The sequence below is a fragment of the Malassezia pachydermatis genome (genome assembly GCF_001278385.1).
Source record: "Malassezia pachydermatis strain CBS 1879 chromosome Unknown scaffold2, whole genome shotgun sequence".
In the NCBI taxonomy this organism is placed as follows: Eukaryota; Fungi; Basidiomycota; class Malasseziomycetes; order Malasseziales; family Malasseziaceae; genus Malassezia; species Malassezia pachydermatis.
In genome coordinates, this window is record NW_017253139.1 from 123,306 (window position 1) to 139,768 (window position 16,463).

Sequence of the window (16,463 nt, forward strand, 5' to 3'; positions counted from 1 at the left end):
GTGATGCAATGCAGATGTGTAAGGTCCGGCGATCCTCCGGGTGGCGCTTTTTTTATTTAGCATCGCACGGCCTACCTCCACACGGCCTTTCACGTGAAATTGAAGTAGAACAGGAAAACGCAAGAAAGTGTCCTATTTTGAAAGTTTCATTGTACGCGGAATCTTTGCCGGGTTGGATTGCTACGACCCTCACCTGGACATAGAAAATATTATCGTACAGGTTTCGCTCTCGTGTAGCATTTAGGGTGCTTATACCTACACAGTCTAGTGACCTTTTGATTAACATGGTTGAACACGGTCCTCTGACTTGATCGAAATTTCTTATCACAATCGCATCTTTAAAAAAGACCTTTCTCTCACGCATAGACATTGAACACACAAGCAGCTATTATAGTTTCATAGAGGCCAAATGGCACACTTCCATTCCTGCTACTAAACACTGCATTTCTGGAAGTACACAAAATAACAGTAAACCGGCTCAAGAGACCATATCATAAACCCGTGGTTTACGAGCGGCGCTTGAGGTTAGTGCTCAGCTGAAGGAGTTAGCCAGTGTCCTTATATGTACTCCTGATACATACCCATTCGAGACCCTCGTACAGGCCATCACCACTGGTGGCGCAAGTGGCCTGGATGAACCTAGAGACCTGTTAGCATACACATCGTTATTTTGTAATACATACCATTGACGCTGACGCAGGCTGTGCAGGCCAAGCTTATCGGTGATTTCAGCAGCGTTCATCGCGTTCGGAAGATCCTGCTTGTTGGCAAATACAAGGAGAAGAGCGTCACGAAGCTCATCCTCATTCAGCATGCGCTGGAGCTCTTCACGAGCCTCGGGAATACGCTCACGGTCGTTAGAGTCAACCACGAAAATGATACCCTGGGTGTTCTGGAAGTCTTAAGGTTAGTTGTTCTTGATCAAAAAATACATACAGTGACGCCAGAGAGGACGAATCTTGTCCTGACCACCAACATCCCACACGGTGAACGAGATGTTCTTGTACTCCACCGTCTCGACGTTGAAACCTGTCCGTGTTAGCCTCTGCACTCTCCCTAGACCAACAAAATACATACCGATAGTGGGAATAGTGGTGACAATCTCACCCAGCTTGAGCTTGTACAGAATGGTGGTCTTACCCGCGGCATCCAGACCTACCATCAGGATACCTGATCATGTGTTAGCACATCGAAGGTACCATAGTATGAATATACATACGCATCTCCTTCTTGCCGAAGAGGCCCGAGAGCAGTCGCGACACAGACAATCCCATTGTGTTAGTACGTGTCGAAAGTGAACAAGTTTCTTGTTGTGAACGGGGGCCGGAAAACGACAACCAAACACGATAGTTTGCTTATGTGTTGATGTAGCCTTGTAGGTCGTGTTCTGGCCACCGGGAGGCATGCAGGTGTCGCATTTGCTGGCGCGTGCCGCAGTTTGCTTATGTGAGGAGGCCCGATTGTCTTGTGGCGTACGGACGCGTAGGGCTCTGCCTTGGTGGATGGTCCAGGTACAGAGTGAATTCCCAAGGGGAGTCTAGCCTTTGTATGCCTTTCGTGTTTGTACTTTCTTATGTGCTAGAGTAGGATGAGCTGTCTCTATGTTTTGGCTCTTTTTTCTACGAGACTCCTAATTTCAATGTAGTGTTGATTTGTGGAATGACCTGCTAGCATTGCAATACAAGTTGCTCATTCCCTCTCTGTCCCTTTCCTTCACCATCCTCTTTGCTAAATAACTCTAGTACTCCAACCAGGATTGATATATCACGTAGTACTCACTCATTCTATCTGAAATGTAGGGTCCCCGATTTTCAATACCAGAAAATGGAGCTTCGAGCCAGAATATTACGCAGCAAAAAAATTCCACACTTCTTTTTCTTAAACTCTTACGTTGTCTGCTATACCAAGTTGGTGTGTCGCCCCATGGCTCATCGACATGGACGCGGACCTACATTGAAAAGGGAGGCTACTAATGCGTGCCGGTAGACCATGTTTTGCTCGTTGACCGGGGCTGCTTCGCTGCCTCCCAACATATATTTATCGAAATGGCCAAGTCGTATGATGATTTTGATACCAGAGTCTCTCGCGCCGGAGCAAGTCTGCCTTTTGGTACTTGTCTAACGGGTGAGGCTCGAGGCTGCCATATGTCTGGATTTTGGGGTGCAGTGCAGGGCCTTTGTTTGCTACTAACGAGTTCATTTGCACCGCATAGGCTATTGCCCACTGCTCAAGTGTGCGAGGTTGACGGTCTTTTGCGTGTTTTTGTTCTACGTGCAAACTTTGATGCTTTCGCTTCTGTTCTTCAATTTGACTTGTCCTGGAATAGGTTTGGATACGGATTTGCTGACTGACATTGTCCATGCGGATCTGTATACATTCATGCTTCCAGTCCACGTCTGCTATGCTGAGACAATGAAAGCGTAGTTCCAGATCTTGTCTCATGCCATCCGGGGCCGAATATAGAGTCCCAACTACGCGGCAGTGCCTATTACTCCCTTGCAGCCACGACTTAGCTTGGTCACTTGCATACGTATCGACCCATTTTGTGACCGGGGTTGAAGCATGCAATCGATGAAGCCATTTCGCGGCTTGATGGAGGATATGCAATGCTTCGAATGGAATGGGCTCTTTGCATGGCTTGTGGCAGAGCAATGGCTCCTTGTCAGGGTTGGGTATGTTATCGCCTTCATCAGCCAGTAGTAGGACTGCATATTGCCCATGCGAAGGTATGCGCCAGTATCTCCATGTAGTAGCCTTACCACTTATCAGGGACCGATTCCATGCCGCTGTCAGTTCGCCGCCCATGTGAATCTGGAAATAACCATATTGGTGTCGATGATAACTAGGAAGCATTCCCCATGTACTTAGGCTGGACAGCTTGTAAGCTTCTATGTCCGCTTTGGTCCATACACGCTGCGTCATGGCGGTGCAAAGCGCGTTCTGCGAGAGAGCGCGAGGTGCATATGCTCTTCACGTGACCTGATCAGGAGCGCGTTGCAGTGCCAGTGAATGTCCAACGCTGTGATGGCCCTTGCTCCCTTGACACGATGGGGCGTAAGCGTACACGTACTACACGTACCTCTCGCAAGCTGACAGAGGCGCAGATCCAGGAGGTGTTGGAGAATTTTGACCTGGAATGTATGTCTCGTCGTGCACTAACCTGTAGGCGAGAAGCAGATTGCCCGTGTCGAGCGGAGTGCATATCGTTACTTGGAGGCGGCCAAGGCGCAAATGGACGCTCGCATCCATAAAATTCCGCCCGATGTGCGCCATATCACGTTGCAAGAGTACTATGATCTGCATGCACGCTCCGCCTCTGCGGAGAGGGGGCGTCACATTCCCCCTTTAGCCATGGCGTCTTTGCCTGATACATCTCTGTCTACGAGCAACGCTATTTAGCGGCGCGGCGGCCCGCGCTTCCGTTGACTTGGGAACGATAGCGGAAGACGAAGACGCCATCGTCGTTCTTGCGTGGTCGTCACGCCTTCTTCATCGACGCCATGCTGTGTCGCCTGTGAGCTCGAGCAGCCCAGAGACTTGAACATTTCGTTCACTCTAGTAGAGTTAGATACCCATATACGCATGATGCACATACCTCTGCACGGGGACAGCCAACTCTTGGGCCACAGGCTGGGGTGCAATGTTGAATTCCTCAAGATGCAGACCCAGCACTAGGATATGAGCCAGCAAGCGCGTCTCGCCTGTGGCGGTCAATACATGCCTGAGATTGTTAGCTTTGGTGTGCAACATACCGTTGCGAGCTACGAGCCTGCTCTGCAAACTGCGACGTGAGGTGCTCAATGACGATGTCCTTCTCGTGGTCTGGCAGTCGCATCTTCTGTGCCACATGCGACGCGCCATCATCGCTTTTACCCAGGCCCCGAGCTTGCTTACGGAAAGCGAGAAGAATGGAGATATAGTAGCCAAGACGAACCAATTCCATCGCCTTGGACGAGGAGCCTGCGTCATTTTGAGCAGTTTGCACCAACTGCCACATGCGAGGGAGCAGCCAGGGCGATGGGAGGGACAGAGAGCGAAGAGACTTTCCGAGGTCTGCCTGCGATGTGCACTTGAGCAAGTGACGTGTGTGCAATGCCTTCAGTACCGTCGCAGGGACCAGTTCGTCCATGGGATATACATCAGCCGGCTCGCCCGCGTCGACATGGGCCTGTGGCAGTGCACGGCTAGCACTTAGCGCAGCGGCTAGTTCCTTTTCGGAGGGAAGAGTGGCTGCCGATTCATCGATGCCCGAGGCGACATGCTCCAGGATGCTGTCCATGTTCTCTGTATTGACCTTCATACGGTCCATATTGCGAGCTGCTTGCTTTTGTTTCTTATTGCCAAAGGCTTCACCAAGATCGCGGCGTGCCTTGGTATAGTCAAAGCCATCGTTCGTACCTGTCTCTGTCGCCATAGCGCTAAGTTGCGACAAGGCCTTTACAGAGCGGTTCATCGTAAAGAGAGGCACAGTGCGCAACGTCACCTGCTTGGTCTTTTTATCGTACACACCCAGCACATAGTTGCCCGAGTATCCACGTGTCTCACGACGCAGCTCTGGCGTGGTCTGCGCCGAAGCGCCCCATCCCCAGTTGCTACTATTGTATTGCATCACATTGGTATCCCCTGCCAGCAAAAGACGGTCGTTTAGTGTTGCCGACTGTGGCGCATGAGGTGTTTCATCATTCCCATCGTTCGATGCACGGTACAAGTGGAACTTGGTACGCTTATCTGGGCAAAAGTCCGACAGAGATACTGCCTGTTAGCGCCAACGATGGCGACGTACCTAAGACTGGGCCGATTGGCTCTGTGTCATCCGCTTGCAGTGTGACAGCGTCCTTGCTGGAGCTGGACGCCTTGCGTTTGGAAGTGGGCTCTGATCCAACCTCCTTCGATGCACGGCGCTTGGAAGCACTCGACTCCGACGGCATCGTGGGGACCCAGCTGGTGGAATGAGCTCACGCACCCCTCCCTGCCGACCCATTTTTTTTTGACGGGGGACGAAGCAGCTTAGCAAGCCTCCACTGTCGACAGGCGCGTGCACGAGATGACAGCCGGCCTTGCAAGCTTCGCTTGCTGCGTGCGTCATGTGGTGGGGTCGCTCTGCCTTGCGTGCTGTGCGCGCACCATGGTCTCACAATCCGCGTAGACTGCTACTGAAGGGTGTGCGGTGGAACTCTGTAGATGCACACACGAATGAAGGTGCCCTTAAAAAGATCCTGGTGGATTCGATCAAGGTACGTGCAGAGGTTGCTCCTTGGCTAACTCCCACCTAGACTCGTGGACCTCTTACGATTCCTGCGTACATGCAAGCATGTCTTACGAACCCTGATTATGGCTACTATGCAAGTAAAAGCAATGCGGATACGACGGGGATCCTGGGTGCAGGTGGTGACTTTATTACCAGCCCTGAAATTAGCCAGGTGTTTGGTGAGCTGATGGCCATTTTTTTCATCTCTCGTTGGCAATCGGCTGGCCAACCGTCGCGCGTGCGCCTCGTAGAGCTGGGTCCCGGACGTGGTACGCTGCTCAGTGATATGCTTCGTACGTTTGCTGCCTTCCCAGATATGTTGGCGGCGCTGCGTTCCATTGAGTTGGTCGAGGCCTCGCCCTTGTTCATTGAGCGCCAGGAAGCGATGCTGAACGAGACCTTGGGCAAGTTCGGCCGTTCGCTGGCCAATGCGGATACGCCTATCGACGCGCTGGCGGAGCATGAGATTCGTGTGGAATGGTTTGCTTCCTACGACCAAGTGCCGGTACAGCCGGATGCATGGACGATCGTCATGGCACATGAATTCTTCGATGCGTTGCCCATTCACATCTTCGAGAAGCAGCTGGATGGATGGCGCGAGGTTATGGTCGATATTGACGAGGCGAAGAGGCCTGTGACCGTCATCAAAGCCTCTGACCTGGGCAAATCGGACCAGGACAAGGAGCCAGAGCTCCGCTTTGTTTTGTCGCCGGGTGCTACGCCGTGGTCGCAGCTCTTGGCGGCCAACTCGGAACGTTTCAAGGCGCTCCAGCCGGGTCAGCGCGTTGAAGTGAGCCCCATTAGCTGGGCAGCGGCTCGTCGCTTTGGCGAATTGGTGTCCGGTTACCCTGCTTTGCGTCCCACGACCAATGGAGAGACGGAGGCGCCCAGTGCCGACGTGGCGGCGCAACGGACCAAGCCATCCATGGGCGGATGTGGCTTGATGATCGATTATGGTGCGAACCATTTCTTCAGCCACAGTTTCCGTGCCTTCCGTGCCCACAAGATTGTGGACCCTCTCTCGCTGCCGGGCCAATCGGACTTGACGGCGAATGTGGACTTTAGTTTCCTGGCCCAGGCTGTGGGGACGACCGACTCCCTGAGTTATGGCCCAATGCCTCAGCGCGAGTTCTTGACGGCGTTGGGTCTATCGCTTCGTGTCAAGAAACTGCTCGAGTCAAACCCGCCTGCGCGTGCGAAGGTCATTGAGCAGGCGGCCGCTCGTCTGATTGACGCCCACGGTATGGGCAAGCAGTACCAAGTCCTTGGCGTATCCGCGCCGGCGCAAGCCTCTGCGGGTGCGAACGAGCCAGAGGAGGTCTACCCTTTTATGTAATGAAGCATGTAGTGATTTTACGTACTACGAAGCCGGCGCCTTCGCCTCAGCCTCCGCGTCTACCTCCATTTCGCCCTCGGCTTCTGCATCGACGTCCGCCTCGTTCTCCGCCTCAGCGTCCACGTCCACATCTGCGTCAGCATTGTCGGAACGCGACGGCGTCTTGCGCACACGGTTTTCACGACGCTCGATCGACTGTGTCAACGTGGTGGTGCGCTGCGTAATACCACGCGTCTTGTCAATGACCGACTGGTATACATTCGGACGCGATTGGTTAATGCGCACCAGGCCATCCTTGAACTCGATCTTGCTGTCTGTCTTGCCATCCGCCGCCAGCGACGCAAGCCACTTCTCACATTCGTCCGGCGACTGACTCACGCGCTTCGCGAGGTCGGCCACCGTGACGTTCTGGTGAATACGGCAGTACACTTCTGTCGTAAGCAGACGTGCCTGCTCCATGAACGCAGTCGCATGGTCACGCAGGAAAAATTCCGTCGAGATCGCCTTCTCTGCCTTGGCCAGCTCTTCCGGCGCGTGATCAAAGTCCAGGTCCACGTAGAGGTAACGGAAAAAGTCCACAAACGGATCCGCACGCAGACGGTACGACTCCATCTGGATCACCTTGGAGACCTCACGCAGCGCAGCCTGCGTCGACATCTTGGTGTTTTGCGAAGAGCCACTGCTGTCGACAACGAAGCCGCGCGTCGCTTGCCGCCGGGTGAGAATAAGGGCTACGACGAGGTAGCGCAGCAGCCACCAGCACGACATCTGCATCGTGCTCAGGTACGCCGGGCTCAGGTACATTTCCACCAGCTTCACACGGCCCGTTGGGTTGTTGAAGAACACAAACAAGCTCCAGTGCAAGAGCCACACACGCTTCTGCAAAATCTCTTCATGCGTCGCAGTGTTCTGGCCCAAGGCGCCAGGCGCCGTCGTGCGCTGCGCATCGATGTGCTCCCGCAGCAGCCGCACATCGTCCAGGGCGCGGTCCCACTCTCCTGTAAGGATCGCGCAGGCCAAGCGACCCCAAAGGCACGACTCGGTGTTCTTACTCTCTGGCGAGAGAATCCAGTAGTGGTATAGGTACGACGAAGCCTCCTTGTACTTGCCACACGAGAAGAGGAAACGGCCATAGTCATACAGCACGTTGACCTGGTCAGCGGTCAGCTGGTAGTTCTTCTGCAGCCACTCCATGTTGACGGCCTTGTCCTGCTTCAGTTGCGCGGCCACATTTGGGTCTTCAATCACCGTCAGGACACGCTCGGCCTCCTTCTCCAGCTTCGACTTCTTCTCTTCCAGCATCTTTCCGCGTTCCACCACGTCGCTCGGCTCTGCTTCGCCAGGGAACGCTTCGCGATGGAACTGCAAGGTAAAGTCTACCATGTCGGTCAGCTTAGCCAGCTCATACTGCGCCTTCGCTAGCTCCTTTGCATCAAAGAGCTTAGTCGTGTTCAAGTGCGCCAGCAGAGGGAAGCCAAGATGCGGATCCAAGTACGCTAGAAGCGTCTGCGTCAGATCGTACTCCGCCATGGTCGATCCAGCAGCAGCGTAAGCCGTCCGAAAATGCAGAGACAGTTTTCTTCGGGCATGTGGACCTACTAGGTCATTTTACATAACTGCTGACATGCACGCTCCCTCGCCCATTAACATAGACAGACTGACCATCAGCAGGACTGAGTGTGCGCGACCTTTGTGAAGACGTTCGCCAAGTGATCCGCCAGTCCTTCTGGACACAGAACAACGTTCGGCTTCCCATACAACAAAACTAGCAAGCTCCTATACGATAGATCGGCTTTTATTGACGATGTCGACGCACTAGGCGTATACCCACACAACATCTCCCCACCCCAATAAGCAGAATGGGGCGGGCATCTGGCAGCCACTCTCCTAGCTATCGTTCGTTCACACAGCAAGATGCAATTCCAAGGCTCGTCACAACGAGACTGTGCATTTTTGACCACTATGTGGCTAGTATATAAGGCGTACAGAAACGAGCACCTTAGTGACCGCTGCGGCGCTGCTCAGCGATGACACCGGTGAGGATCTCCATCTTGCTGTACAATGTTAGCATTTTTCAGAATATCATAGATACATACCGCTTAGCGCGGCGCAGGGTACCAATGCGGCGCTTGATGAACTTGCGCGCACGCTTGTCCTGCAACGGTTAGTATACAAGTCCATGCCCGCAAGCCAGTATCGACGCTTAGAAAGACATAGATAGTGAATAGAGAGCACACCCCATCGTACGATACATGTCACCACCATGCTTTCCAAGTGGTGTGCACTGGCTTGCTTGTCACACATACCTTCGAGTTACGGATCAACTCCATAGCACGGCGCTCGTAGGGAGCGAAGCCAGCGACCTCACGCACAACGCTGCGGATGGTCGTCACGCGCTCACCCGCGACAGCCTTCTTGCTGACGGGCCGGGGAGCGAGGACACGGCGGGTGGTAGGGTGACCACGGTTAATACCCCAAACGAGACCTGATAATATGTTAGCCCCTCTATTCTCATGATGATGATGATGAACACATACCAGTGCGCGGGACGCCTGCCTTGTGAGCCGGGTTCGAAGAGCTGCCCATCTTGTTGGCTTCTTGACGAAAGGTAGGGAGCAGCAATACGCGGCGCTGGGCTAGACGGCCTTCCCTCCCACAGAGCTAGAAAATGTCACGTGATGGACTACATTTCTGTGATGGATGATGAGTCAGCATCCGTGCGCAAGGCCCACCCCGCAACGCGTGTACGCGCAGGGTCGACGGGGACTGTGGTGCGCACTGTGTGTCTTGTTCAACGATGCCGCTCCTTCCTCTAGGGGAGCCTCCGTCGTTTACCGATGCATCGTCGCAAGAAAAGATGGAGGAGGCAACACCTTCATCTTTTGCGTCCATGCCTCCACGGCTTGTATTGGAGCTCGACGACGTACTTGTTGTGATGAAGCCGGTGCCTTCGTCTCTTGCGACGGATGCCAAAGAGGCATCAGCCTCCGGTCGCCTATGGCTTACAGAGGAGCATCTTAGTTTTCTCCCCTCTGATGGCAACGCTACATTGCTACCTGGCTTTCAGCTGACATACCCGATGGTGGCCTTGCATGCCATCGCTCGATCTGTGCCTGAGGAAGCCCAAGCAACTGGTTCACACTGGTACCAAGACGCCTGTTTGTACAGTCAGCTGGACGAACATCCCGAGCGGGATGCGGACGATGAAGAAGAAGAAGAGGAGGTGCATGAAATGTGGATCTTGGCGCGGGATGACGTTTCACGTATGTATCCTATGCTGACTTACCTATAGTGGAGCGCTTGTACGAGGCTTTATCGCATTGTGCATCACTGCATCCATCTGTGGCTCCCGAATCCAACGATGCGCATCCCTTTGCAGGGATGGCACCGTTTGGCTCTGGGCTTTCACATGGGGATGACGATGGCCACGATGCGACCTCGGACGCAGAGGAGGAGACATCTACGGGAAGGGTGAGGACCGATTTCCAAACACCGGATGCACGCTATCGACCATATTAACGATAGATACCTACTTCGCAAACATGGGACGAAACGAATACGCTCATGTTTGCCAATATTCCCACGGCGTTTTTTGAGTCTGAGCCGCTCATGGACTTATTCCATACCCTGTTGCATTCGTACGGCACGTTGGTCTCATGCTCTCCCTTGCCCGCGTTTGGGCGGTGTATTGCGGTGTATGAAAAGCCTGAAGAGGCTGCGTATGTAAAGCATGCCCTGGACCGACTTTTGCTGCCGTATGAAAGGGAAGAGTATGGCGATCTAGGTGAGCCCGTTCGTGTGCTTACGAGAGACTTTTCCTCGGCACACAAGGAAGGGTACGTTTTGAGGAAACTGACAGTCAGCGCCATTTTGCGGGTGTACTTTGATCGGCCTACACCGCTGGTCTTACTGCCTTCGGGGGAGTATGTGCCTGCGCGCACCCTCGAGGCCTCCAAGCCTTATTTAGAGCCGCCAGCGCCTGAGCGTGAATTCCTTATTAGTCCGCCAGGCAGTCCACCGGTAGGCTGGGAACCACGATCAGAAGATCGGCCTAATACTGATACCCTTGCAGAAGACCTCATTGAAGCGCTACAGGCTTTGTCTGCCGCACAGGCCACAACTGACGACACGGATGTGTCCGAGAAGACGCCGACCGCGCCTGCCTCTAACGTGCCTACGATGCTGATCCCTTCTACAGCCATGACGATCCCTGGCGTCGTCTTGCATGAAAGTGAGACGATGGAGTCTATGACTGCACCACGTTCTTCCATTCATCAAGTCAAAGCCACAATAGAGAGCCTTCATCAGCCTACAGCACGTCCACCTATGTAGATCAACATATTATCACTTCGCTTTGGTATCACTCTCCGTCTTGGTCTTCGGCTCAGTCTGAGTCACAGTCTTGAGCTCGGTCTCGGCCTCCGTCTTTGTCGTGGTAGTTGCACCAGTCTCTGATGCCGTCTTCGGTTCGGTGGCCGCTGCGACGGTGTCTGCGTGAGTCGGTTCTGGATACAGCGTTTGGGCTGTCTGACCATACTGCTGACTGGGCACATACGCCTGTTCAGGCAGGCCCGTTTCGTCGACCTGCTCCGCCGCCTCGACCACTTCATACATGACAGACGCAGCCTCGGGCGCCGGCACCTTGCCAGTCAGCAAGTCCATGGCCGGAATCGGCTGGCCATAGAACTGTGCGTTGGCATCCTTGCGTTCCATAAGGACGGTGCCCTCTAACGACACGCCACCGTACAAGCCCTTGCTGCGGCTATACGTGAACATCGGGGCGGCATGCACGATGGCTGAGGAGACAGCTGCACCCGTACCGATCGGACCGACCGACGTGCTCAAGTTGCCTCCGATCGTTAGGTTGCCCGACATGCCAAAGGAGCGCACAGCCTCTTCACTGTTCATCACAATCACAAACTCAGTGATATCAGCGCCGATTTGGAAGCCGAACCCGACACCGCCAGTCATAATACAGCTGGGTGCTGACCATGAGCCGTCCGGCAGCCGTGCCGTCACAACACCACTACCAGCCTTGCCTGACCACACGAAACCTGCTTTAACGACTGTGAAAACAGCCAGGCCCTTGGCCTGCAGGAGGACAGCTTTCGGGATGGAGTTCAGGGCGGACGTAGGGTTGGATGGGTCCGCCAGGAATCCCTGCAAAATGCTAGCGGCACGCTGGCATTCGGCAGGCAGTCTGTAGGTTAGGGAGGGCCACAAATACGTACGTAAATCCAGCTTGCACATTGCGAGCCTGTGTCTCCAGCTGCGTCTGTGCACGCTGTGCATACATGCTAGCCTTGTCTGTGAGTTGATCATAGAGAGCCTACCTGGGTACCTGCCTTACGGGCAGCCTGCTTGAATCGGTCCATATACGACATGGTGGCGTGGAGCTTGCGTCCCCGGATGAACAGGCCACGTCCTCAGGATGGTGGTGGCCGGTGCGTCATCACGTGCCGTGCCTCGCGTACCTCGTCGTGGTGTTAGACGCTCTTCCTCCACCATTCTCCCACCTAACATGGTAATGGGCCGGGCTGATTGGCAGGCATCGTCTCGGCCCCTGCTGTTTATTGCAGTGAGCCTAGCTATGCTAGGCATTGCGCTCTTGTCGTTCCAGTGGACGCCTCAGATGCTGGATTTGCGACAAGAGTGCAGTATGGCGTACATGCATCCCACGTACGTCGTGCACGATGCGCAGCTTCGCGCGTTCTCATCGTCACGTTCTCCGGTGATGCAAAAGTACTCACTGCGTGAGTACCGCGAGATGAACGCAACGCCGAGTCTTACCACGAAAGACCGTACGATGCATGCCTCGCCTGTGCTTTTTATCCCTGGGAATGCAGGCAGCTTTGCACAGGTCCGCAGTATGGCCGCGAGTGCGTCGGACCAGTTTTGGGCGAAGTACTTTGACAAGCCGAACGAGGAATTTGCCGATGCGCCGGGCCCTGTCAACTGGTTCACCATCGACTTCAACGAGGACTTTTCTGCGTTCCATGGCCAGACGCTGCGTGACCAGGCGTTCTTTGTCAACGAGGTCGTGCGGTACTTGCGTGAACTGTATCCTCTGTCATCCAGCGAAGGCAACGCTACTGTGCCGTTGGTAGGCCATAGCATGGGAGGCTTGGTCGCTCGCCTAGTGCGCCACCTGCCGAATTACGTGCCTGCGAGCGTGGATACGATCGTCACGCTCTCAACACCGCATGCGTTCCCACCCGTCCCCTTTGATCGAACAATCAATGACGTGTATATGCAGCTTGAACGGCCGATCGAAGGCCCGGAGCCGCTGCTTATCTCGATTGCAGGCGGTTTGCTGGATACACAGCTCTCGTCTGATGCCTCTTCCCTGACACTTGGCGGGATTCATGCGCCAATGTCGCGCTTGTCGACGTTCACGACGTCGGTATCTGCGCTCTGGAGCTCGACAGATCACCTGGCTATTGTATGGTGCGACCAGTTGCGATTCAAGATTGCGCGGGGGATGCTGCGTGACTACAAACACTACGGTCGTGTCTACGAAGCACGGAATACCCCGTCCGTGCAGGGCCAGCGCCGTGAGTTTTGGCGACATCTGCTGGGCATCCCACTGGACGCAGCCGCGGCGGACGACAAGGCCGTGGCTATTGCAGCAGCATCGGAAGGGCCCACTAGCTCGATCTACCTGGACCGCCATTTCCTACATACGGATCTGGCCAAGTATGAGCCTGAGCTCTTAAATCGCATCCACGTGCCGGATATCAATGTCGCGGTATTCAAAGCGCTTGCGCCGCCTGGCCCGCGGCAGACGTATACCGGCCAGGTGACAGAGAGCGATGAGGCCTTGGCTTTTGAGCTCGTCACCAACCTGGCCATCGGCGCCAACCCGGACGTGGGCCATGTCGTGAGCCAGATCAACGAAATCTTTGTCACCGTCTGCTCGCGCAAACCGGCCGTGGAAGTGGAGCAGGGCGAAATCGAGCCGGCATGGTGCTACCCCATTTTAAATACAGCGTTTGACCTGCTTCCATGGTCTGTCCCACCACAAGAAGAGCCACAGCGTGCGCCCTTCTTCCCTGAAGCCCGCTACCATTACGACCATCCCAGCATTTCGCTGCACCGCTTGTATCTCAGCCATGAATTCCTGCGCGCACACCATGTGGAAACCGTGCGTGTAGAGTATACCCGGCGACCAGCGCAGCATCCAAGTGCCTTCAATGTCTCCACGGTCCTGGAGATGGGGTGGACAGAGAACAAGCCGTTTGTCTTACGTGGCGCTCCGTCCTGGTTCAAGTCTACAACATGGGACTTGCCTGGCGTGAACGTGCTTGATCTGCTTAGCTCGTTTGAAGAGCATGCACCCCTATGGGAATGGGATCTGCCCGATATGGATTCGTCGTTGCTAGCCTATACGCTGACGCTAGAGCCAGCTCCTTGTGCGGCGCGACTGAACCCGCCGCCACCACATACGCCGCCGATGGTGCGTGTGCTGAGCCAATCGACAGGCGACTCACGCCTCTTCCCCTCCCTCGATGTGTTCCATACCAACACGCTGCCGGTTGCATTGCATGGCCCAGCGCCGTTCATGCCTGTGCCATCTCATCATGGCTGGCGTTTCCAGTTGTGGCTGCTTGATACGTACAGACACACAGTGTTCTCCAGTACGTACAACGAGCGCTGCCCGCTGCCCTTCACGACGCTTCGTGCTTCTGTGCATTGGCGTGCGAGTCTGGGATTGCTGGTCCTTCGCTACCGTTTGGCCCTGCTGGTCTTCCCGCTCGGCTTCCTGGCACTGGCACGGTGGCAGCCCGGCACGCCATGGCATGCGCTTACGTCGACTGTGCTAGGCCCAGGTATGGCCTATGCGCTTGGCACGGCAATTCTCCTGCATGTGTTTCTGCATCTGGGCGGCGCGTTGGGTGCGCCCAAGCACGCCCTCGGTATCGGTACAACATCGTTCCAATTCTTGTGGATCGGGCCTGTGCTTCTTGTTCTCGCAGCGGCACTGGCCCTGACGATGTGTGCGATCACTACTGGCGGCCTTGCGCTATGGTACGCCCTAGTACGCCGCTATATGCCTTCGCTGGTCACACCTGGCGTAGCGCCGGAGCCATTGACCACGCTCCCTACGCGTCTTGCATGGACGCAGTGGCTGACACGCCGACGTACCTGGATCTCTATCGCGACACTGCTTACGCTCTTGATCTTTTTGCCGTACCAAATTCTTATCGTGCTGGCGGCCATGGTCCACGCGGCTACCACGGCGCAATCGTACATGGCATACCACGAAGCGCGGCGTCGCACACCTGCCGATCCACGCCTCGTCGAACTTCTGCAAGAGTCGTATACGCACAACGCATGGCTCTTGCAGTTCCTCGTCTGGTTCGTGCCCTTGCATGCACCGGTTCTCGTGGTTTGGATTCGCAACGTCAACGCTGGCTTCTCGATGGGCGCAGCACGAACTGAGCACAATGCATTTGCGGTGCTGCCATTGGTGGGTCTAATGTACTTGTACGCAGCGCCATGGTCGTTTACGCGGCCCACCGAGTCTGTGTTTACTGTGGGCACACGCGTCATGTACGGGCTTCTAGCGCTGTGCGCGCTGATTTACGGCATTCGGTACAGCTATATGGTCTATGAATCGTTTGTTCTAGTCCTGCTGTGGGAAATCGCACAGCTTGTGTGGCCTCTGTACCACCCTGCACCGGTCTTTGAGTCCATCCAGCTGGACGACGTATCGCATTTGCAAGTCCCACCTGCCGTCGAGGCCTCTTCGCAAATCGATACGTTGCTTGAGACGTACTTGGCGACGCTGGATGCGTACTTGCAAGCACGAGACCAGCTCACGGAGTCGCTCCAAGCTGGTTTCGTGCAGCTGACACGCGCCAAAATGTCGTTGGAAGGCACGTTCGGGCAGCGGGTCGGTCGAGATGCCTACGATGAGCGCATGTCCGCACAGATCCGTGTTGCGATGGACGCGGCGATCCCTTCTGCCCCGACAACGTCATCTCCTAAGACCGAAGGGCTGCGTCGCCGTCATGGCACACCACAACAGACGGACAATGAGCCTAAGGAGCGTGAGATTCCTACGCCTGAGGCGCAAGGCTTCGATCCTCTGTACCAATTCAGCGGCCTCCCGCCACGGTCCCTAAAAGCCGCGCAACGTCATTTCCAACAAGCCACATCGATTCTAGTGCAAAAGGACGGGGAGACAACTGCATGGAAGACCATCTACGAACTACAACAATCCTTGCACGCATTAGAGCAGCAAATTGAAGCTTGCCGTAGCATGTAGGCCTATGTCGAGGCATGTAATGAGTGTATGCATATTAGTCCTCTGTACGAGCCACCTTTGTAGGCTCCTCCTCCTCGTCCTCGTCGTCGTCGTCGTCATCACCATCATCATCGTCGTCATCATCGTCGTCCTCAGCTTTGCGCTTTTCGCCCACTTTGGCACCGCTGCCGTGTCAGTCTCTACCTGAACCACGTACCTTGCGCCAGGTGCGTTCTCTTCCTCGTCGTCGTCGTCGTTGTCGTCGTCATCATCATCATCATCATCATCATCATCCTCCTCGTCGTCTTCTTCTTCGTCAAAGTCCTCCTCGTCGTCATCGTCCTCGTCTTCGACCTACTCATTAGTGCACAGTTTTACGTACAAAGTCTTCATCCTCTTCCTCATTGTACTCCTCCTCCTCGTCATCATCGTCATCTTCAGCGCGAGCCTTACCGGACTTCACGTCCGAAATAGGCTCCGATGCCGTGGCAGGCGCACCTGCCGAGGTTTCAGGCAGCACAGATTCTTTCTCCGTCACAGACGAGCTCATAGTGTGGGATGAAGCGATGGGATGGCACCGAAGCGCGGCTTAGTCCGTGCGCCAATCCCACATTCTGATTGGCTGACAC

At 55.0% G+C, this 16,463-nt stretch overlaps 10 protein-coding genes across 10 annotated transcripts; 4 read left to right on the plus strand and 6 right to left on the minus strand.

The window, feature by feature from the left end:
* Positions 1-506: 506 nt before the first annotated feature.
* Malapachy_2123 (arf sar) lies at positions 507-1,274 on the minus strand (the record flags this gene model as incomplete). The annotated part of the gene is made up of 6 exons (XM_018136615.1): positions 507-536; positions 582-639; positions 684-900; positions 937-1,029; positions 1,078-1,170; positions 1,220-1,274. 6 exons carry the CDS (start codon positions 1,272-1,274, stop codon positions 507-509), a joined length of 546 nt encoding a protein of 181 aa, XP_017992871.1.
* A 1,773-nt stretch (positions 1,275-3,047) lies between these two features.
* On the plus strand, positions 3,048-3,368 carry Malapachy_2138 (hypothetical protein; the record flags this gene model as incomplete). The annotated part of the gene is made up of 3 exons (XM_018136630.1): positions 3,048-3,138; positions 3,167-3,287; positions 3,350-3,368. The coding sequence occupies 3 exons, from the start codon at positions 3,048-3,050 to the stop codon at positions 3,366-3,368; spliced, it is 231 nt and encodes a 76-aa protein (XP_017993137.1).
* A 27-nt stretch (positions 3,369-3,395) lies between these two features.
* Malapachy_2147 (rpa49-49 kd subunit of dna-directed rna polymerase i) lies at positions 3,396-4,928 on the minus strand (the record flags this gene model as incomplete). The annotated part of the gene is made up of 4 exons (XM_018136639.1): positions 3,396-3,555; positions 3,596-3,721; positions 3,753-4,752; positions 4,784-4,928. The coding sequence occupies 4 exons, from the start codon at positions 4,926-4,928 to the stop codon at positions 3,396-3,398; spliced, it is 1,431 nt and encodes a 476-aa protein (XP_017993198.1).
* Positions 4,929-5,084: 156 nt separating this feature from the next.
* Malapachy_2113 (hypothetical protein) lies at positions 5,085-6,584 on the plus strand (the record flags this gene model as incomplete). The annotated part of the gene is made up of 2 exons (XM_018136605.1): positions 5,085-5,234; positions 5,274-6,584. 2 exons carry the CDS (start codon positions 5,085-5,087, stop codon positions 6,582-6,584), a joined length of 1,461 nt encoding a protein of 486 aa, XP_017993053.1.
* Positions 6,585-6,608: 24 nt separating this feature from the next.
* Malapachy_2146 (eukaryotic translation initiation factor 3 subunit 6) lies at positions 6,609-8,114 on the minus strand (the record flags this gene model as incomplete). The annotated part of the gene is made up of 1 exon (XM_018136638.1): positions 6,609-8,114. One exon carries the CDS (start codon positions 8,112-8,114, stop codon positions 6,609-6,611), a length of 1,506 nt encoding a protein of 501 aa, XP_017993197.1.
* Positions 8,115-8,583: 469 nt separating this feature from the next.
* Malapachy_2126 (ribosomal protein l36e) lies at positions 8,584-9,170 on the minus strand (the record flags this gene model as incomplete). Its single annotated transcript, XM_018136618.1, has 4 exons — positions 8,584-8,638; positions 8,681-8,739; positions 8,891-9,069; positions 9,122-9,170. 4 exons carry the CDS (start codon positions 9,168-9,170, stop codon positions 8,584-8,586), a joined length of 342 nt encoding a protein of 113 aa, XP_017992874.1.
* A 211-nt stretch (positions 9,171-9,381) lies between these two features.
* On the plus strand, positions 9,382-10,916 carry Malapachy_2132 (calcineurin-binding protein; the record flags this gene model as incomplete). Its single annotated transcript, XM_018136624.1, has 4 exons — positions 9,382-9,847; positions 9,877-10,055; positions 10,110-10,420; positions 10,448-10,916. The coding sequence occupies 4 exons, from the start codon at positions 9,382-9,384 to the stop codon at positions 10,914-10,916; spliced, it is 1,425 nt and encodes a 474-aa protein (XP_017993143.1).
* A 28-nt stretch (positions 10,917-10,944) lies between these two features.
* Malapachy_2124 (hypothetical protein) lies at positions 10,945-11,968 on the minus strand (the record flags this gene model as incomplete). Its single annotated transcript, XM_018136616.1, has 4 exons — positions 10,945-10,947; positions 10,983-11,784; positions 11,816-11,886; positions 11,918-11,968. 4 exons carry the CDS (start codon positions 11,966-11,968, stop codon positions 10,945-10,947), a joined length of 927 nt encoding a protein of 308 aa, XP_017992872.1.
* A 137-nt stretch (positions 11,969-12,105) lies between these two features.
* Positions 12,106-15,855, plus strand: Malapachy_2128 (gpi inositol-deacylase; the record flags this gene model as incomplete). Its single annotated transcript, XM_018136620.1, has 1 exon — positions 12,106-15,855. One exon carries the CDS (start codon positions 12,106-12,108, stop codon positions 15,853-15,855), a length of 3,750 nt encoding a protein of 1,249 aa, XP_017993106.1.
* Malapachy_2154 (hypothetical protein) lies at positions 15,709-16,384 on the minus strand (the record flags this gene model as incomplete). The annotated part of the gene is made up of 2 exons (XM_018136646.1): positions 15,709-15,750; positions 16,217-16,384. 2 exons carry the CDS (start codon positions 16,382-16,384, stop codon positions 15,709-15,711), a joined length of 210 nt encoding a protein of 69 aa, XP_017993074.1.
* Positions 16,385-16,463: the final 79 nt, after the last annotated feature.